Source organism: Manacus vitellinus, unplaced genomic scaffold (assembly GCF_001715985.3).
Source record: "Manacus vitellinus isolate BGI_N305 unplaced genomic scaffold, ASM171598v3 scaffold_30_pilon, whole genome shotgun sequence".
In the NCBI taxonomy this organism is placed as follows: Eukaryota; Metazoa; Chordata; class Aves; order Passeriformes; family Pipridae; genus Manacus; species Manacus vitellinus.
In genome coordinates this window covers 4,794,308-4,816,305 of record NW_021940291.1, presented here as the reverse complement: position 1 = coordinate 4,816,305, position 21,998 = coordinate 4,794,308, and the positions used below count along the sequence as shown (strand labels likewise).

The window sequence follows — 21,998 nt, the reverse complement described above, 5'->3', positions numbered from 1 at the left end:
GTAAGAGCATTTTTAAGGGCAGTAGCGAGAGAGGAAATGGAATAGCATATGACAGAAAACCTTCAAGGGGCTACTCAAGTGTTCGAGGCATATTTGTTTATAACATTTTTCTTCTGGACTTCATGGTCACAGTTCCCATGTAGAAGTTTAATAGCTAGAATTATAGAAAACTACTTCTAAGGGGTAGTATGAGACTTGTGCAATTTCCTTCTAGTTAAGAATTCTGTTATCGCGCTTCTTCATTCTTATGGTCAATACATAGGTGAACACATAACACTGTCTTGGAGACTGGAAAATTTCTTGCATGAGCAGGACCCATGGACACACACAAACCTTGCCTTTCTGTGTGTCTTCTTACTGGCATAAACCAAAAGTCTAATCCCAGATTTACCACTTCTTAAAACTATACAGCAGTTTTAAACCAGAGCAGCTTTCTTCTTTTTGTGTCTGTTTATTCTTTTGTTCCCATACTGCTGTGGGGTTTTTTTAAGTAAATTAGTCTTTTCTGCTTTGTACTACAGAGGTTCTTATCTACTGTTGACCACATCTGTAATCCTCCAGTGGATTTTAAGAATCATCTTTACTGTAGAGGCTACTTGGGAGTTTCATGTCTCTGTATACACCTTTGCAATAAGGCGTGTATTTCAGAAATACGATATTTGAGCTGGACTCATACTCCAGACAACAAAGGATTATTAGGAGAAACATTAATAATTTCTTCAGTGCAGTCCTAAGCTTTCATGCTCTGGTGACAAACTGGGAAGGGTTCTAAATCTAACTCAGGTTCAGTTAGGGTGTGCTGTAAATGAGGGGAAGACAGGATCTGAAAAAGAGTTGGTCTCTAACGAAATTTAGCTTGGAGAAAATAGTTTTTGCTTCTTCCCTGGAGAGACAATTCTCTTAAGTTGAGCTGTGTTAGAGCTTTTGATCTGTAATACTGGTCCAAGCTGCCTTTGTGCATGGACTGCTGTTAATTCTCTCTTTCATTGCTTTCTTGCCTTACTGTAAAGCACTTGGGAGCAACTCTGCTTACAAACTGTCCAGAGAACCAAAGTCTGTCTGTCTCTGTCATACTACTATACATAAAGTAATTTTTAGGTGTTAAAATGTTTAATTAGTTTAGCTTTTATGGTTATGACATATCTGTTGATCCTCCTACCCACAATATTTTTAATGTTCTTGAAATGCAAGATTTGTTCACTTTACTCCTGGCGAAAAATGCTGAGGTGTGACAATGGCCTTCCTGCTCTGATAAACTGATTACAGAACTCCTCTTTGTATGTGCAAAAGATACTGTAGGGAATTGGAATTTGAAGACAGATTTCTTGCTGTACGTGTTCAAGTCAGAATTAGTTTTTAAAATAACATTAATATTTGGAGGATGGGTTTTCTGTGCTCTGTATAGATGAGGTGATTTAGCACAACCTTAACTATGCTGCATATGACATGAGCTAGAGCAAATATTTAAAATATTCATTCACACATACCCTCTTTCAGCTAAAATTAACTTTTGTGATAAGACCCAGACATTATCATTAAAAATAGGTTCCAGAGTAAACCAGCTGGTAGTTATGGGACGGGTGCAGAAATTATGATCTCTTCTGTTCTATGTAATTAAAGAGCAAAATGAATCCCTTTGGGCCTAATATTTCATAAGTGTGTTGTGTGTATCCTATTTTATCATCTGCTGTTAAACCTTAATATAACTGCTCATACTTCTTAAGTGTTAAAACATACTTTCAGCAGTTGGTGGCATAATTGAAGCACAGGGAACAGAGGCAATTGCCATCACAGAGCTCCCAAGGAAGAAGAGTTTAAAGACCTCTTACTATTCCAGGTTAAATTGGTGAGCTTTACCATTTCTGACTGATAACTGCATAACAGCCTAGGGGAGACTGAGAGCAGACTTCGTTGCAGTTACAGCTTCCCTACAAGGGGAAGTGGAGGGGCAGGCACTGATGTCTTCTCTTCTCTCTGGTGAGCAGAGGGAATGGCCTGAAGCTGAGCCAGGGGTTGTTTAGGTTGGATATTAGGAAAAGGTTCTTCACCCAAAGGATGGTTGGGCACTGGAACAGTCTCCCCAGGGAAGTGGTCACAGCACCAAGCCTGACAGAGTTCAAGAAGCATTTGGATAAAACTCTCAGGCACATGGTGTGATTCTTGGGGCTGTCCTGTGCAGGCCCAAGAGTTGAACTTCAATGATCCTTGTGGGTCCCTTCCAACTCTGAATATTCTGTGATTCTAGGATAACTGTCTTCACAGGCTGAGAAAGTACTGCACAGGTAGACCTGGAAAGATTTGAATCATAATGCTCTGGTGAAGAGAGGCAGTTGAAATAAAGGCAGACTGTTCTGTGTTCAGGTTTTTTTCTCGAAAAAATATGAAAGCAAGGAAAAAAAGAAGCAGCAAAGGCAGTGGGCAATTTTCAGGTGATTTTTTATTTTTATTTTTTTTTTTTTTTAAGTAAGATCTGTCTTCTTCAAAATTTGAGAGATTTTTTGGTCATTTGTTTTGTTTGTTTTTTTTTTTTTTTTTTTAATTTTTCCCTGCCATCCACTTCCTCTTGACCGATCTCTAGGAAAAAATCGCTGGCAGTATGCATGGCAATTATGTGATGTCTTGCTGATCTAATCAAGGCCAGCTGACTGTCCTTGGCAGAAACAAATACAAAAAAGTTAGTCAGTATAAACAGGTGGATTGAAAAGAGGGAATTAAAAAAAAAAAAAGAGAGGTGAAAAAAGTACTGTAGAAGAAATCGTTTTCTGTTTGTCTGAAACTTTTCATTTGTTGTGTCTTTCTTTTCAATGGTATCCGTGACATATAAACTTATATGTCAGTGATTTTTTTGTGATTTTTTTTTTTCCAATTCCACTAGCATAAAAATAGAACTTTTTCTATATACTGTTTTTTGTTTTTCTCTTCTTTCTTACAGATTATTTGCTAGAATATACTTGGAGTGAAGAGACAAATATTTGGTATCTACTTACCACTACTTTTCAGGGGATAAGACATTGCTTATGTTGGTTATCCTTTCTTCAAAAATTTCCTGCTTGATTATGAGGATTAAAGCAGTTTAACCTTACATTATGCTATTTGCAGCTGGATAAGGAAAATGTTAGTGATAGGCATGAGTAAATCCAACATGGTTCAAAAGAATAAATACCTTTCACTTGAAGATTTACTGTTCTCCACCTTCCCTATCATATGATCATCTTTGCTTAAGAGGACATGTAAACTTATGTTTCAAAACTGTTCTTTCAGGTTATCTGATTCAGTGCAGTAGAATGCATTCATGTGATCATCAGCTGTCACTGTCAAACTTAAAAATAAGCACGTATGTAGATAGAGCAGGTCATAGAATTTTATATGACAATCTGAGGAGTCTGGAAAATGCATTTAAAATATTAAGTAATCCTCTTGAAAGAAAATAAGTTAAGGACTGGTAATTTAGAATCTTGCCAGAATATTACTCTTTCCTTGTTTCTCCTTTCTCTTCCCTCAAGATGCTGCTCATCTAATTTCTTTCCAAGCAGTAATATTAAAAATTACTGGAGGATAAAGAATGCGGAAATAACTGAACTTGTTTTCACTTAGAAGTGCAATTAGTAATAAACACATTTAAATTTTAAATGCAGCTTCTGAAGGTCTCTAGCTAGTTCTAAGGGAAGTGCTAATCTCTGCAAGAATTCTTACACATCTTTTATGAATTTGGGTTCTTTTAAGCTATTGAGTCATATAATGTTTGGTTTAGAGACATATACCTTGTGCCTTTCACAGCAGGTATAGTTATGATTGTGACAGTGCCTGTCATCTTCAGATTAGACTTGCAGTTTACTCTGATCTTAAAAAGTAGGTTCTAGCTGGATGTACTAATAACAGATCCATCATGTGTTTGATTAGTTAAGTATAATTGTAAGCAAGTTCTCAGCTCTGTTGGCTTCAGTTTTGTGTTTATTGTACTATTTTATGTTGCATTCTCTTCCTTGGAGATCCGTGCTGCTTGAAGCTCTGCTCTTCCCCTTATTTGTCTCTGTTGAACCTTTCTGATCATTTTTAGTTGCCAACCAGATGCTTCCATTTTGAAAGTGTAAGAGAAATAAAATTGAGATGCATTGCATGAAAAAGCAAAGGTTCTGTAACTTGCTTTTCCAATGGATTTTCTAAGCATTATGGAAGATGATGTTTTAGTATGTTTCTTCATTTATTTTGTTGTGTTACTTAGTTTGCTGATGCTCAAGTATGACAAAGGTGACAATATTTTTAATAGAATGATATGTTTTTAAAAGCTTTTATAATGTCATTAGATACTTTATATACCCTTTTCTGTAGAATTTGTGTGTATACACATTATATATATAGGCATGTATGTGCATACATATGCATGCACATACCTGTATATAAAAATACAGACAGTCTGAAAAGGAAATGTAATGAAGGTTTTCCAAGCTAAAACACAAGAAGTTCCACCTCAACCTGAGAAAGAACTTCTTTATGTTGCTTTGGCAGGGAGGTTGGACTAGAAGATCTGCAGAGGTCCCTTCCAACACTAACAATTCTGTGATTCTGTGGGATTTAAAGAAAGAATCTGGGGACCTGTAGTTCAAAGATGGGTGAGAGGAGCAATTCTATAAGCAGACCTCAGTAGGAAACTTCCCAAGGATATGAAAGGATGGTATGGTTTGATGCAACTAGGAAGATTGCTAAGATGGGCCCATTTTTATAATTACTTGTTTTACCTTAATATGGAGATGATATCAAACTGGTCCACCCAGCCCAGGTTTTTTATCTTTAATAACAGTAGTAGCATTTGTTTCAGAAGTGGGTTCTTTCCCGTCTGGGGTTCTCTACCATGTTTTGTCATGTTATGGATTGGACCATCCTTAGGAAGAGGGTATGTCTGGGCTGTGGTGAGCAGCCATGGACTGATCAGTCTCTGTGAAGTTCTTTAACATCTATGGTTACTTTCAGTTTCTGTAAAAACCTGTGGTAATGACTGAAATAATTTAATTATGTAGGATGTGAGAAATACCTCCTTTGGCTTGTTTTAAGCCTGCTGCCAAATGGTCTAATTACATGGCCCCCATTCACGTGCTTCTGAACAGCACAGACTAACCATTCCATAACACTGGTAACTATAGAGCATTGTAATAATCCCTCTGTTTTCCTCATGCTGGAGGGATCCTAGTCTGTGTAGCTCCTCAAAGCAGAGGCTGCTCCATATCTTTGATTTCACTTATTAGCCAATCCTTTTTTATTTCTTCAATACTTCTATATCTCTATGCAGCTCAGGCTGTGGGTGTTGCACGGATATAGTCAGTGACACTGTTCTGTCTATATTGTTTGATGTTCCTTTTATAGTATTTAATTTAACCTCTTTGAGAATTGGGCTGATGCAAAGGACTTCAAGATCTCTTTTCTGGTTGCTATTGATGTAATATTAGCCCAGCTTTCTATATAAATAGTTCAAAATTTATTTTTGCTCTCAGCATTTACTCGTTAGTGCTGAATTTCAGCAATGTCCTATTTCTATTTATTCTCACTATATTAAGATCTATTGATACTTTTTCACAATCAACTCTATTTCAGAATATCCTCAGGACTTTTGTATCATCAGTGCATGTTGACACTTCAGATGGCTATTGCCGTTTCAATTAATTTTGAGTGGGCTGATTAAGATCTTTGAGGAAACATCTACTGGCAATTTTTTTCTTTTTGTGAACTTTCTACTCTTATTCTTTACTTCTATGTTTTAAGAAATTGCTAATTCAGAGAAGAGCCATCCATTTCTTCCTATGTAAATGTGATTTCTTCAGGACCGTTGAGGGGAGGCCATATCAGATTTTTGTTGTGGGTTGATTTGTTTGTTTGATTTTTTTTAATCAAAGTACACTGGTTGACTGGTTTGCTTTTATTGGTGTGTGCAGTCTGTTAGAAAAAGACCAGTAGATTTGTCTGTCATGGTATTGGTGTAGGAAAACCCTACCAATTTTTGTCAATATTTCATTTAAATGGTGCAACTATTAATTAATTTTGTAGGGTCCCGTCCCCATCCCATCTCCACCAGTTTCTGTCCATTTTCTCTGATAGTTTCCCCATGTTCTTCTGGATCCCTTTAAAAGCTGATGTTACAGCTGCTAGTTTCTGGTTCCATGGTACAAGATGCAGCTTGTCATTGGTTATAACACGGAGTACAGATTTTACTCCTTTGAAGGTTACTAGAATAACACCTTTTCTTTCATATATTGGATCAAACAATTAAATACTGGATTATTTATTTTGTCCAGTCTATCTCCTACTTTAATTTTATGTGCTTTACAAGGGTATTTGATTAATATATACATTTTGAATGTTGTAAGTTAACTGATATGTTAAAAATACTCAAATGGATAAAAAAATCAAAATTACTACATTTCAGTGTAAAGATTGTAATTAAACGCTGTAGGAGATGTTTGTTATATGTTTTGATTTTAGAATGCCGTCTATAATTTCCGTAATGGAAAAAAATGTTTGTTTTTAATCATAAGTTGCATAGCTTTCAGTTAAAAAACCCTAAACTGTGCCTTTTTAATAAAGATTGATGTTCCTTTTTTTTAAATGGAATAGCCAATTACAATGGTCTGATAGGTGTTATCAAAGCTTTTCTGCTTGTCTCATTGGGACAGTATTTTTCTAGGCAGATATTGCTGGGAGTCTCATCATCCCGTTGTTTTTCTATGGTTAAAATTCTTGGCATTTTCCCTTTTTCTGCTTTAGAAAAAAAAATCAAAACATATGCAAGTTCTAGGAGATGCTAGTTCAGAGTTGAATTTGTTGATAAGAACATAGAATTAGTCACAGATGAGTGTAGACTTGTTTTTTTAGGTTCATCTTGTTAGCATCTATTTTAAAAACACAGTCTGAAAGAGACTTCATAGGAAACACATTAAAGGCTGTAAGAAAAAGGCCGAGAAATGACAAAATTAGTATTGTTCCCCAAGGAAAAGTTACTTTGCTGCATTTGTAATATTTGATGGATTTATGGGGCATGCTACACTGCAACTTTATTGTAAGTAATACTTGTCCCAAATGGCAAATGATATTCTCACTGCCAATGTTGTTCTCTGCAGACATTTATGTAACTTTCACTATTGTAATAATTTTGCCATAAATGTCTTGCAGTTTAAAAGAACATCCCAATGATTTTCTGCTTGTATAGAAAAGACTGGCAAGTTATTGTCTTATGATCACTGGAAGACACTTGACCCATCTTGACCTCCTTCTTTCGTATTAGTTTCTCCATCTGACTCATGCTACCAAAATGAAAGAAAAAAAATTGTGTTGTCTGGGTGTTTTTAAGATCAACTCAACCTGATATATCATAAATTTTGATTTTTTTTTGGGGGGAGAGGGTGTTTGGATAACAATTTCACACATCAAAATCATAAGAAAATCCGTTCTAGAAAAAAAGTGTGTTTTGTTTTTTTTTTTTTTTTGAAAGAGGGGTTGGTAAAAATTGGTAGGTTACTTTTACTAGGGATCAAGTCAGCCTCACTAATTTTCACAATCCTCTTTTGCACTAGAATTTTGTCTGACAGTATTCAGAAACCTTTGCAATAAGAATGATGTAGGCAATTGTAACTTCTGCTCTACAAATAGAGTAGCAAAGCAGCTTAGAGAGTAAAGCAAAACAGGCTAGTGAAAACAGGCTTTTGCATACAATCTACCTTTGTAGTGGGTTGTACAGTTATGTCTTCAAGTGTGGAAGAGTCCTGTGATAGTTTGAACAGCAGAATGGAACATAATATACAAAAAGGCCAATGAAGAAAAGAACCTCTAGTTTAGGAGATATTGGTTGTGGTACAGAGATGATTTTTCTTTCCTTTAAGTGCACCTTTAGTTACCATATTAGCAGAATGTGAAATTCAGCTTACATCTACACAAAGTGAATCACATCCAGGAGGATGTGCTATTAAACCTTATTGAGCCCTCAGCATTTCACAAGAGCTTCTGGAGTTTTCAGGTATTTGGGGTTCTTTTTCCATCTTTTAAATGAAATCTGAGTTTATTCATCCCTCAGTCTTTTCATAGAGAACTCTTTCACCAGATTAGTGAGCGGTAGCCACTGTCAGAGGTGTCTGACTGCGTTTTCTCCCTAGATGAGTGAATTTATGAGGCAAGGTGGGATGATGTACGTGGCCCTGTCTGTGCTGCTAGTGGTGGTAATCAAAAGTGATCTTTTGTTCAGTTGGAACATGCAAGACAAGCATGACATAAACATATGAAAGACTTGTCATTTTGGGGACAAGTGGATCTCCCCAAGTAGTTTTCTCTAATTTAGTCATCGTCTAATGCTACAACAAGTGGGAAAGCATCATTGTTCTTTCTTTTTCATTTAGAACAGCATCACAATGTTACTACATGGAAAAAAAAAATCTACTTTCTTTCAAATCTGCTGCGTTTGAGTATTTTCTCAGCTGCTTATGAAGCTGCCAAATAAAGTACTACTTATCATGAATACATGAGAGAAAAGTAAATTGGCACTTTCTGTAGAATGCAGCAATTTGCATCCCCCTCTGTTCCTGAGAGCAATTACATTCTTCAGAGCTTCAATATTTTTCCCCCGAAGAGATCTCATCTTGTATGTCTTGGCACTTCAACCAGAAACTTGTCCATTAAGACATTTTTCTTAATACTGATTTAACTTTCACTAACACAATTACTCCTGTAATCAGACTCATAATTATACTTTTGCCTGTTTTTAAATTATTGCTTATAATTCTTTAACTTGAGCAGCTGAGGATGTGACCAGTTCACTCCCCATGTATAACTTTCAACCAGAGCACTGCAGCAATATTTGCTACCTCTTATAACATCTTTAGTGTCTTGACCAGCTTCTATCAGCTTACTTCTCTTAACTTCAGTCCCTGTAACATTTCTTTTTGGATCACCATCAAGTTATTGAAAGAAAACAACACTCATTTGTGTAAAGCTTTTACCCTGTGGCAATATTGTAAATAAAAAATCCTTAAGATGACAATGCAATCAAATGAAAACTGTTGCTGTTCAGAGGATTTTTTATTCTGAAGGTGCTGTGCCTCTGAACTGTACTGAGGGATTTGAAAATGCAACCTCATAGTCTGAAAAAATTTCTCTGGTGCCTGAAGTCAGATGGAGAACAACCATGAACTTTTGCAAAAACAACTTGTTCAGTCGGTGAACTGCACGAAAGTATTGCTGATTGCTTCCTCACTGTACAACTTCAACATCAACAGAGTGGAAAAGAACTTTGCAAAATCTGTATTGAACTTGTGAAATGCCTTTGCGTGTGGTATTGGGTTGTGGATTGTGGATTGTGGAATTTTGTGTCGGTTCTGGGAAAGGTGATCAGAGAAATGTGAGGGTGAAAACTACTGACTTTTGTAATATACAAAGGCATATATGACATATGGCTCCTTGGGCTGTGTTGTTAAGGCTGAAAAAATAATCTGAGAATTAGCACTGCTTACTTAAGAATATCCTTATCTTGAGGTGGCTGCTCTTGCCATCAACAAGGCACTGGATTAGTTGATCATTTGGTCTAATTAATTTGATGCTAACCATTTTCAAGTTCATGTTAATTTTTGACTGAGAAAGTTGTACAGTTTAATTTTGTGCTCCTTGTTCTAGAGGGGCACTACGGGAGAGAGGAAAATGTAAGTATTTCTATGAGATTTTAAAGTGAAATTTGTGAGAAAACTATTTGAGAAAAATTCAGTATCTTTTTTTTTTTTTTAGCTTAGTGCTGAAAAAAACCCCAGACTTGTGGTCATATGAAATAGTTTCTCTTTGCTGAAAAGAAAAAGATCTGAGATTCATTCCTATATCTCCAGTGTAATAGGTGGAAAAACACCAGTTAATTGAAAAATTTTAAGTCACTAGAGGGAGAAATTGGTTCATCTCTATTAAGTGTTTTTAATTACTGCATTAAGAATACATCAGCATACAGTAAATTATTTCGTCATAAGATGTGCATAAGCACATCCTTCTATTACAGAAAGAGAAAATTTAAGGTTGCTATCTCTATCTGTTTCAAGTGTGTCAACACAGCAGTAAAGGCTTTTACTGTGTATAATTGTAAAATAATGCCAATAGGTAAATGCAAAAAAGATGTTTTGGGAGGACTTTTCGCTTTTTGTAAAATAAACACAACTTTAAAAAAAAATCAAAAGGCTCTAGGTTTTGGATGACACTAAAAGTTCGTACAGAATGCCAGAACACGGAAGCAACTGTCCTGGCCCAGAGCAGTAATCCACCTAGCACTACTGCTTTTCTTTGATGGTGATTAGAACCACATGCTCCAAAGGAAAATGCTTATAATGGGCAATTAAAGGATCTGCACATAGCAGGCTTTTTTTTTTTTTTTTCCCCTCTGCCCTCCCTCCCCCAGTTGCCATAAATTGCTGGTTGGCCTTTACTCTGACGTGCAAGTCTGACAAAACCTAGAAGGAACAGGAAATGACCTAAGTGTGGTTTTAGACAGTTTTTTTCTCATTCTCTACATAATAAGAAAAAAAAAAAACCACTTCTACTTTCCCTTGATAGACAAAACACCTTTTAGAACCTTTTTGAAACAATTAAAGATCTTAAAAAATATAAACCACATCAGATCAAATATCAAGCAATAAGAAAACTGTACAGCAGACAAAGTAGAAGCTGACCTGCTGATACTCCTGGGTACAAAAGCAGAAGTAACATGTCTTTTTAAAAGTAAGCAAATGAAACAAACATATAAAAAAAGAAACAAAACCCCAACCAAACAAAAACCAAAATCTTTTCTGCTTTCAGGGAGTAGTGTTAGCTTTAAGAATAGGCCTGACGAAGGCCTATTTGAAACTTCAGCATACAGCAGAGCATTTTTGCTCTGTTTTTATATCTGTGCTGAGGGCAAAGTTACTGAAAATAGTAACTAAACATATGAAGACTCTAAAGTCACTTGTTAAAGTTTACTTAGGTGCAGCTCTTGTGAAAGATTTGTATTTACAGGGAAGATCAGAATGCTGCGGGGTTTGGTGAAAACATTATAGTGGCCAGACACCTGCGTGTTCCAGTGTTGTTCTTATGTGTCCAGCCAAATATACTGCAGGTACTGTTTAACATAGAGAATGGTATTAACTGAAGCAATTAAGCAGAAGCAAATCTCTTTTCGTTGAAGGAAGATTTTAGACTTCTTGAAAAAGCAAAAGCAATGCCTTTCATAACATAGTGCAGTAGAGTCCACAGCTGAGTCGTTGGACAGGGGATGTGACTGTTTCCGTCAGTACGTGTATCCAAACCTCAGAAGCAGGAAAGCACACACAGTTTCTATTCAAAGATTGTGGCTATCTGCAGACTTCACAACCTACTGGCCATTTTGCAACCTTGGATAAATAAATTGTATGTAGAGTCAGGAAGTGATAAGTATTAGGATTCCAAAAATATCCTAGTTTTTTTTCCTGTCCCATTTATTTTCGTGGGAAGGTTTAGTGAGTGGAGAAATACCATCATGATTCTAAATGCCTGGAGTATCATAGTGAGTGCTGTGTTTTGTCTTTATTACAATAATCCACTCAAGTGGCTGCTGTTTTGGCCTGCAAGATTTCACAACAGAACGTTGTCTGTGTTATCTAAATAATGCTGCCTCTACTTTGAGAGTCATTCTTTGGTTGCATCACCTTTAGTTCGCACCGAATACAACTTAACTACTTAACAACATACTGTTTTTCAACATCTACCTTTCCTACAGAGAGAGGGGAAAAAACCCTAATAAATTAATAAAACCCCTAAGAATCTAGGTTGTATAGTGCAGCGTTTGGTTTTTGGGGTCATTAAATTACATGGATTAAAAACGCTAATTGCTTGTAAGCTGTTACACAAGACTAATCTAGAAATAAAAGCAATGAATCGAGCATTAGTCTTGTTTGAAAGGCAGTCATGAAAAGAAATGGATATGTAATGTAACCTTTTTCATACTTTACAATAAATTAATTTCTCATCTAGTTGTAGAATTTTGCTTTTGAATGAGGTGAATTTGCACAGAGTTGATTTCTGAATCAAGTTGCTATGGTGTTGGTTTCATTGTTTAGTTAATTCTATGCTTGGTTGCTATGGAAATACTTATTTACGGAGCTAATGCCTAATGGTGTCAAACAGATGCTACTAGCAACTAGGAATCCTTTATATTTGATCAATGAAAGACTCAGTCAGAAGTAGAAACTCAATTTTGTGCTCGTTTTTCTCCATTAAAGTTTTGGAGCATGGAATGTAATGGGTATTCTAGAATAGGACAAGTTCTATTTCCTTAACAAGCATTAAAGCACACATTGAATCTCCTGAAAAGTATCATGAGTGAAACTAAATCCTGGTTTAGGTTTAGGCAATCATACAGCAATGCAATAAATCTTAATATTGTGTGTAACCTTAGACAGTGTGCGTGTATTAGTTATATTTGACTTTTAAGACTGATTTTTAGATTTTTTTTAGGCTCTGAAACATCTTTTTTTGTAGCTGTGTATTTTAAATCTCTGTGTAAGCATGAGCATTGTCCTTAGTATAAGTTTGCACAACACAAATATTTCTTGAGTAACTAAGCTGATATGATTTTGTATTTTATAAGTTAAAATATCCTGAAAACATATTTCCACAATTATCTAGCCAAACACAGTTTGAGTTCAGCATTAAAATTAAAAAAAAAAAAAGTTTAAAAATGCCTAGTGCACTTTTCTAGTAATTTTAGTGGGTTTTAATTTGAGAAAAGTGAAATCCATGCTCTTTTGTCATGCTTAAGCCTTTAGAAGTTGAAAATATTCCTAAGGCATGTCTTTAGCCAAATGGAGTCATGGTATTCATATAAAGAAGATCTGAAAGAACTCCACCCTCCGTGGCATCAACTCTCTTCTGAAAGACACTTCTATTGCAGGCCCTGGAAACACTGGCTGTGCTGTGATAGAAAAGATAACTTTTTCTATAGAAAAATAATTAAAAACAAAACAAAAACCTCTGAAGCCCTGCTGGTTTTCATTGACTGTCTTCTTTCATTTCTCATCTGTTTTTAGTTTACTTAGGCTATAAACTTCTCAGAGGAGCACTTATTCCCTTTTTCTTTGTAAAAATTAACGTTGCTTTGTTCCTGTTCCTGTTAGAGCTATAAGCTGTATTAGGGAAGGCCTCTATTGCTGTTACCTTGTGTACTTTTTCAACATGTTTCTGATGTTGCTACCATGTGCTTTGCAAAAGTGCCATCCTTAAGTTTTGGTAAGGGTTTGGTTGATATCCTTGTGTTCAAATAACATGGCAATTCATCTGCAATATTTGGAAATGTTGTTTTTATTGTTTGAGAAAACATAAACCTAGGGCAGTATCTGATGCCTACTGTCAATTTTCCTGCAAATATCCACTTAGGGATACATATTTAAAACTCCTGAGATTTGACTAAACACCTATATCACTGAATACAGTGTTCATTCTTTGGAACAGCAACTTTGTGGAGAATTTGTTGAGCTTTAGCAACTTTTTTAGCCTCTAAAAAAATGAGTATTCAGTGATGTAAATTCCTTCTGTTGACACTCTTGGCCTGTCTTGAGTGACATGTTTCATTTTGACATTGATGGCTGATGGTAGCCAGATCAGAAAAGGTCACTTGTACTTCGTGAGCTGGCTTGTCTTCGTTAAGCCATGTTGAAATTTATTTCAGATGTTAAATAGATGCAATTATTATAATTGACCAAGGCACGTGTGGTTTTTTTGGTTTGGTTTTTTTATTAGCTATTCTTCGAAATCCTTATCAGCTTGACAGGCAAGTGTATAAAACCAGGGAAGTGTGTTCATTGCTCTTCGGGTGAAAGGGAAAGATTCTGGGTTTAGAGTCAGGCTGATATGAGAACTCCTCCAAGCGGACTGGTAATTTGGCATAGATGGTTGGGGGGGGGGGGGGAAGGACTATACATTTCTCACCTTTCAGTTCAGCTGCACTATCAGAGCCCAGAGCAGTTTCATTTTCAGAGGAGCTCCCAAACATTCAGTTGCTGTGATGTGATCCAGGGACAATGGACACTGAAAGCCGAAGTGTGTGAGTTACTAAGCAGAGGTATAAGTTGCAGCTTGGAAGTTTTGTGACTCAAGTCAGTCCTAGATAAGGTGTTTCTTGATGGAGGAGGTGAGGAAGAACGTTATGTGCAATGGATTACAAAATCTTAGTATTACAGAGTACAGATCTTTCTGCAACAAGTCTCATGTTGCAAAATCAAAAATTGCTGAGGCTCTGCCTAAGACCTAATTTAAGGTCTCTTGGTCTGTTCACAGTAAGTCAAAATAAACGATATAATTTTTACTTCTATTGTAAGATCAACGCAACACTGGGAATACTTTATAACTTTTGATGATCCACAGTGATTAAAGCTTTGACTGTCTAACTCTCAACAAAAAATAATGCCAGAAATGCTGCTTGTTTAGTATTCCAAATTTAACTTGCAAGGCATGGAGTTAGGCTAATTAAACTAAGGTAGGTGGGTAGTGAGAGACGAACCACAATTCTTTTAGTGGTAAGGAGTAAATTCTTTAAACAGAGAATTTTTTTTTGCCCGGAAGTAGAATTTGTCAGCTGTTAACCTTTAAAACTCTCACTCTCCTTGTCCTTCTAACCACGTCAGTTCTGCAGAAGGTCTGTTAATGAATATGCTGCTGATTTCTGTTCCTTTCTCCCCAAATTGTTTTTGTGGGGGAGGCTTTCTGGATTTGAGTGCCATCTTGTGGAGCATTGTGAGCACCTAAGGAAAGGTAACACCCCTTTCACTAGTAACCTATAAGGGTTTGCTTGGTGTAGAGATGTACCAAGTTGCAATTACCCTGGAAAAATATTCTTTGTTTGGCAATCTGCATTTTTTTCCCTCTGTGCTTAGTGGAAAAGATTGCTACTTTTTGCCTCAAATTTTCGTCAGCTCATTTTAATTACTTTGATGTGTGGCACGTGGAACGAGCCCTGAAAATTTGACAGACTGTGGCAGCCTGCTAGCTGTGTTAATATATACACCTGTCTTCTCTCAGAAGATATGAATTCTAATTAATGGTGGTGTATATTGAATTAAAGAAAAAGTTGTTAGGAAAGTACAGGTAAACTTATGTTTACTTCAAAATTGTTTTGCTGCCTTTGCTATAAAATTGGAATCAGTGGCAAAGCTTAAATCTTCTGGTTTAATTGACAACAAAAAATTTTCAGTGATGAATCCAAGCGGTGAAATTTTTCATCTAAATAAACTTGTGAATAAAATGGTGCCCTGCCATCTAAAACATCAAACCATTTTTTGCATTGGAAGCAGATTGGAAGATTATTTTGCCTTGTGTATACTGTGTGAGCATGGGACACAAGATAGAGCAGTAATGCTTTCCACTGAATAAGTTTTGCTTCTGTGACTTTGAGGCTATTTCTTTATATAACAGGTCTAAAGTCAAAAGGAAGGTTTTGAACCTTTTTAGTCAAGAAGATTGACCCCTGCAATTATAGCTTATGTGAGCATGTGTGTGTGTACACATACCTGTACACAAAAGCTCCCAGTGGCTTAAAGGGTGAATAAAGGAGTAAAAGTAGTTGCAGCTAAAGTTTTGGTACAGAAATGTCCTGGAGCAAGAGGGGTTCTTTTTATTAAGAGCTCATTTACAATAAATTAATAAAATTAGCTAACACACCGTACATTTAAAAGAAAAATAAAATATTAGAAGAGGGAAACCTGTGTTCTGTCCCCTAAAGGAGGTTGCAAGATTGCGGGCAAACTGACGCAACTTTGTGGACCATTAGTATCAAAGGTTACTAATATAACTAACAAAACTCATGTGGACAGCTGATCTTTGTTGCTGATTGAGTCAAAAGTTAATGAAGCAGATTAATAGTCTCTGTGTGCGAGCTTAGGAGAGCAGAATGAAAGCAAAAGATTTACTGATGTCCAATGCAGTAAATAAATGTCAATCTAGAAAGAGAAACCTGAGAATGAAGATGTTGCTAAAACCAAATATGTCATGGGAAAATGGGTATTGCCAGATAATGTTGGTTATTACCTTAATGCTTGTCAGTGACAGACTAACAGTCGCCTCATAAAAAAAAAGAAAAAAAAGAGACACAGGAGCTAGATTAATCACTTAAACATTTCAAATACTTAAATTCTTAATTCTTATTTTGATCTACTTGCTTTAACCAGCATGAATTTCTAATAGAGCATAACTTACTCCCAGTTCAAGCACATGCTTAATGATAGATCTCTTCAGTTTTCATAGCAAGTGGATGTCATAACTATTGACTTTAAACACGGTTTAGTGGTATCTCAGTGAAGATAACTGAAGAGAAAAAGGGCCTTTAAGTGCCGCCCTTGCCTGGGCAATGCTGACACGTCCACCTGTGTTTTTTCAATTGACACTTTCTGCACCTTCTACTGGACAAGTGCCAGACTGGAACATTGTGTTTTCTCCATGAAAGAGCTATTAGTCTCAGAAGAACAAGAACATACATAGTTCTCACCTATAAAAAACAAAGGCAGAAAAGTATCCAGGACTGCAGAATATGAACTGCCAAGTGGGGTATTGGCATTTTATTTGTGCTCTGTAACTATGAAAAAAAGGACAAAAAGGGTTATCTTTGTATTTGTTTAATTTGTGAATGCGTGTTGTGCAAACAGGTTAATTCATCAGAGAATAATTAGAACCTGTCAGGAAGTCACGAAGACTGAAACCTTTTGAAACAAAACAGACATCTGACTTTCATTTCTTGTCTGTTGTTTTCATTTTTTTGTCAGTATAGAAGACAAATTAAGTGAGTGCTGTTGACGTACTTGAAGCTGATAGTATCTTCAGATCGTGTTGCTGACGTTCTTTTGCGGGTTTGGTGGGTTTTGTGAGGTTATTCAGAACACGGAGCTTTGTAACCATGTTCAAGCAAAACCTAATGAAACCTCCTGCAAGAAAATGCTTTTGAAATTACCAGTTTTTAACCTGAGGTACTGGGGAGCTTTTTGCCTTTTTAAAAAGTGAATGATTTGATGTAATGCTTTCTGCACGGTATTTACAGAAATTGCTACTGTTCGAATGGTTCTGGAAAGAAAAAATATATTACAGGTTTTAGGCTAGGTTTGATTTTGTAGGCTGAGGTGAATAGATGTAGGAAAGTACTGTCATCACTTAATTTAGTGTACATATTAAAAGATTTAGAAACAATCCAGAAATATTAAAATAAGGCCATATAATTACTCTGTCATCAAGATATCTCTGTTGCATGCAATTTCTTCAGACTCTTCTATAGGGCTTTTGCTGGGTGACATTAGCTAAGAAAATGGCCCAAGTTACATACAAAAACATGAAGGGAGAAACATTTTTCATTACATCACATAATCAAGTTGTGTCATTGCTATTTTTCAATATTAGCATATCACCTATTACTCTTTTTTTTTTTTTTTTATCTTTGCAGATGATACTTTGGGATTGGGATTTGAAGCAATGGTACAAGCCCTATTACCAGGTCAGTATATTATGCATTTAATTAATAATATGGCATTGATTTTTTTTCAGTTTATTTTTTAAAATTTACAATGGATAAAGGACTTATTTAAAACAGAGAATACAGTGAAAAGTTTTGACATGTTAATAATTTGCAACATTTCCCTCTATTCCAGAATGCTGGCAGTGGAAATGGAGTTGATCTTTCAGTGCTCAATGAGGCTCGGAACATGCTGACAGACCTCCTGGCTGATCCGTCTCTTCCACCACATGTGATTTCTTCCCTTCGAAGCATTAATAGTCTGATTGGTGCTTTCTCAGGCACATGCAGGCCAAAGGCTAGTCCATTCACACCATTTCCTGGTTTCTTCCCCTGTCCTGAAATAGAGGATCCTGCTGAAAAAGATCGAAAGCTGCTCAAGGTCAAACGATTTTAATTTTCATTCATGTGTGTGTTGCAATTAGAAAAAAAAAAAAAGGGGAAAATTCACCAGGAAAGAATGCTCCTGTTTGCATAGTAGCTTCTTTACAGAGTACCTGTGGTACCTTAAGGTCAAAAGAGAGCAGCTGTGAAAACACATTGAATGTAATGTGACAGGTACCAAAATGCAAATTCAAGTGGTTGGTGGACAGACAGATAAAAAAAGCACTGGTGTGCACCCTGAACACATAATTCCTCAAAATAACAGCAAATATAAACTGAAGATGTTATATTCTCATGATAAGGAACAAACAGGGCTGTTCTTGATTCTCTCACATTCTTTACCTAACAATTACTGTCACTGCGGCTTTTTCACTGACCTTTTTACCCCAAGAAATTTACTCTCGTGGACAGCAAAATAGCCATTAGACAGAAGCAAATCAGCCATGTAAAAGGAAAAATATTGCTTCTTTCTGTGCAGCAAATCACATTATGAGACCAGTGTTTAAATCTGCTGTCACTTCTCCATTATCTAGGGTAAATAAGTGAAAGCAAGAATGTAGTTACTATACAATGTGTTAAAGAATGTGGTGGAAAAACATTAAAATATAGAAACTCAGCTGCAGGGCACCAGAGCTAATAATTCTAGGGTAGCCCCGTATTGGCAGCTTGAGGCTGTTTATTGTGGAGGCTGGTCTGGGATATCCTTGCCCTGGATTTATATTTCCAGGAAGTGGGCAGCTGGGCCCAAATTAATCAATTTGTTGGCTTAGTACTTTGGAGTCAGACAAACTGCCTTGAGCCAGATACAGCCTGCCTGTGAAATGTCTGTTGGGATCCATATTTCTGGGAGGGGAAAACTCACTGTCTATGGGTTGTTCTTTGGAAGATCCTGCTGAACCATTGCAGTAAGAAATTCCTTGGAATGTCACATGGGTATCTGCAGAAATCAGCTGAGTAGGGATCAAAGTCATTCATCATGTTTTTTCTTGTGGATTTCTCTAAAAACTACTAAGGATTAGTATATCTTTTAATTTTTAAGATTTCTATGCAGCTAGTCAGAATTGTTTGAAATGAAAACTATTCCTTGCTGAAGAGTGGTTATGAAGAGTATGTGAAATTGGAAGACTCTGGTTTTTCACAGCTACTTTCTTTTCCTCCTTCCTAAAAGTAACTTTTCCTTTAAGTTTGGGGAGGTTTCTGTACAGAAATTTACATGATGGATAAAACAGTGCTTACCACTGTTTTAATGATTGTTTGACTTAAGGGTAAGCCAAAAGATCTCCCCCTATGTATATTACTGTAAGAACAAAATTTCTCTTTCTTTCAAAAACCAAGTAAGTGAGCACAAACTCCAGATTATGACACACCAAAGAAAATAATGAGAGAGTATTTCTTCGAAATGGTACCTTTCAAACTATGCTGAGAGGTTCCCATTCTCTCTTTCTGATTTGGAATATGGAAAATCTCTTCCAGATTTCAAATGAGTTGTTTTTTTTTGCTGAGGATTATGTACATTTTTATTTCTCTTCCCTGATTGGCTTCCAAAGTGCATTCAGTTATAATAACAGCCCTACTGAAGTTGTGGATGCCCCATCCCTGGGAGTGTTCAAAGCCAGGCTGGATGGGGCTCTGAGCACCCTGGTCTAGTGAAAGATGTCTCTGTCCATGGGGATTGGAACTAAATGATCTTCGAGGTCCCTTCCTAATCAAAGTCATTCTATGATTCTATGGTTCTTGTTGTTGCTGGTAACCAAAAGTCCTTTCATAATAACTTTGATTTCTAGCATGGTGTAAGTTTTATTTCCAGAGCAACTTTTCCCCTTTGTATAGTGATTACCAGTGACTTTCCTAGGATAGAGGGATCTGGAATTCCTTAGTCCTTTGCTACCCGTGTTTTGTTTATTCTGTGCTTCTGTAACTAGTAGGGGAAGTTCTGGATGTTTGCCATATCCCCAGTGTTCCTTCATTCTCAGAGTAGCCAGGAAGAGGAAAAAGTAAGCACAGGTGCTCTGGCCTTCTTTCCATATTGTGCTAACATGCGCACTTGGGAGTGGACCTTTCTCCTCCAGTGTTGGGGATTTTCATCTGTGCTCTCCAAACAGCATAGAGCACACAGGTTGGATTGTGGTCCACTGGCAGAGAGGTCCATTCCAACCTGAGAGCACTTTCCTGTGTGATGGCAAGCTCCTCTGGTTCCCTTTCTGGTGGGGCTGGTTAAGCACTGCTGTAGGTTTCTGTGGATGATGTGGTGGTCCTATTCTGCCTGTGCGTTTCCACCTTTCTGGCTCTGACTGCACTTTTGCAGCAAAGCAAACAGAGTCAAGGCATATCCTGTATCAAGGACTCAGAGTAGTCTGATTTTTCAGGGTAAGAAACTGTACTGATTTGTTTTGACACAGTTTCACCTTTTTTTTTTTTTATTTAAATATGCAATAACTTTGTGAGTCACATATGATCTCTGATGAAGGTTAAAATTGCAAAGTCATTATTTCTGACAGACTTCGAAGTGTTACTATGCAAGGTTCAGCTATCCTCACACAAACCTGCTGACCTTGCTCAACACTGCAAATATTGCCTTGGATTTTTGTTTTAAACAATTTTTTCCTGACATCTTTTTTACTATGCAGGATCTAATTACACACATCATTATTATGCAGAAGAATCTCTCCTCTGCCCATCCTTCTCTCCCCTGCCCGTCCTTCCCTCCCTCTGCTTAATGGTCAGATCTAGGCACGAGTTATCAAGTGGATTGTAGACTTAATGCAGTGAGATATATACATATATTTTTTTTTTTAACATAGTGTATAGGCTCTCTGTACAATGGATGCAGGCATGCTATTCCTCATTTCCAATTTCAGTTCAGAGATCCTATCCTTTCTATTAGTTAGGTTCTACTAGTTGCTATTTAAACACAGATATGCTTTTCAGGGGTATTTCAGTAAGGCAGAGGTAATAAGTCCTGAGCTATTTCCACACAGGACTGTTGGAATGCCACTGCCCCTCTTTGCAGAGGGCTTTTTGTTCAAGTAAAGTGGTGATGCCCAATGTTTGAGCTGCAGCTTCCAGGCTGGGAGTGGTGAGGTGCCTTGGAAGCTTCCCGAATGCTATGAGACTGCTAGGGAAGTAGAGAGGGATCCTTGATGAATCAGAACTGACCCTGTGAATTCTACATCACCCTTTCCACAAGTTCCACAGTACTTGCACTATTCAATATTCAGCATCTGAGTTATCAAAATCTCAGACTACCCTGAGAGCTGGAGAGCTTTGTGGTTGTAGAAAAAGAATCCATAATCCTACAGCAAATTACTATCACTACCTATATTAATTTGGGGAAAGAAAAAAGAGATATGAAAAGTAATTATTCTTAATAAAATAATTAGATGGCATCTTTTCTATTTTCTTGAGCAGTAAGAGTGAATGTAAGATACCATATTTACTGTTTCACTGTAAAAAGTAACAATAAATAGCCCTTACAAACCGTAAATAAAATTTGAACATCTGTTTTTAATTACATAGATTTTAACTGTGGTTAAATTACTCAACAGGGATTGAATAGCAGGAGTAGCCTGCCAACCCCTCAGCTGAGACGAACTTCTGGAGTTTCTGGCGTGTCACCTATAGAATCAGCATCTTCGAGATGGGAACGGAGTAACAGCAAGAGATCTCATCAGGAGTATAGCACATCAAGGTAGGCAATGAATGACATTTTAAGGGCAATAATAATGCTGGAACTTGGCAGCAGAAGTATTTGGTGTAAAATCTTGTTAATTAAGGCTCCAAATTCTGCCAGTATAAACTTGAAAAGTTAATTACATACTGTGCTTTGTGGCTCTGATCTTGAGTAGAAATCAGGTCATTCTGAGGTTAAATGGCGTGCTCTGTCATTACAAATAGGCCTGCATAACAGTTTAAGTAGGAAACAAAAAAAAGAAAGCCGAACATACATGATTGCAAAACAAACTGGTTTAGTCTCTAAACTTGTACTGACTTCCTCCTTCTTTTTATTTAAAATATGTGTCACTCTCCAACTTCCATATACGCATATATAATTAAAAAGGTGATACAACTTCCTTGTGTTTCGTAGTCACTGTTCTGTGTGTTGCAA

General features: G+C 36.7%; 1 protein-coding gene across 1 annotated transcript in view; it reads left to right on the top strand.

The window, feature by feature from the left end:
• Window positions 1–21,998, top strand: part of PDE3B (phosphodiesterase 3B) — an 87,180-nt gene that overhangs the window by 47,991 nt on the left and 17,191 nt on the right. Inside the window, exons 3-5 of the mRNA XM_018075953.2 lie at window positions 17,441–17,491; window positions 17,646–17,891; window positions 21,439–21,581. Of these exons, the coding sequence (XP_017931442.2) occupies window positions 17,441–17,491; window positions 17,646–17,891; window positions 21,439–21,581 (440 nt within the window). The remainder of the gene's footprint in view (window positions 1–17,440; window positions 17,492–17,645; window positions 17,892–21,438; window positions 21,582–21,998) is intronic.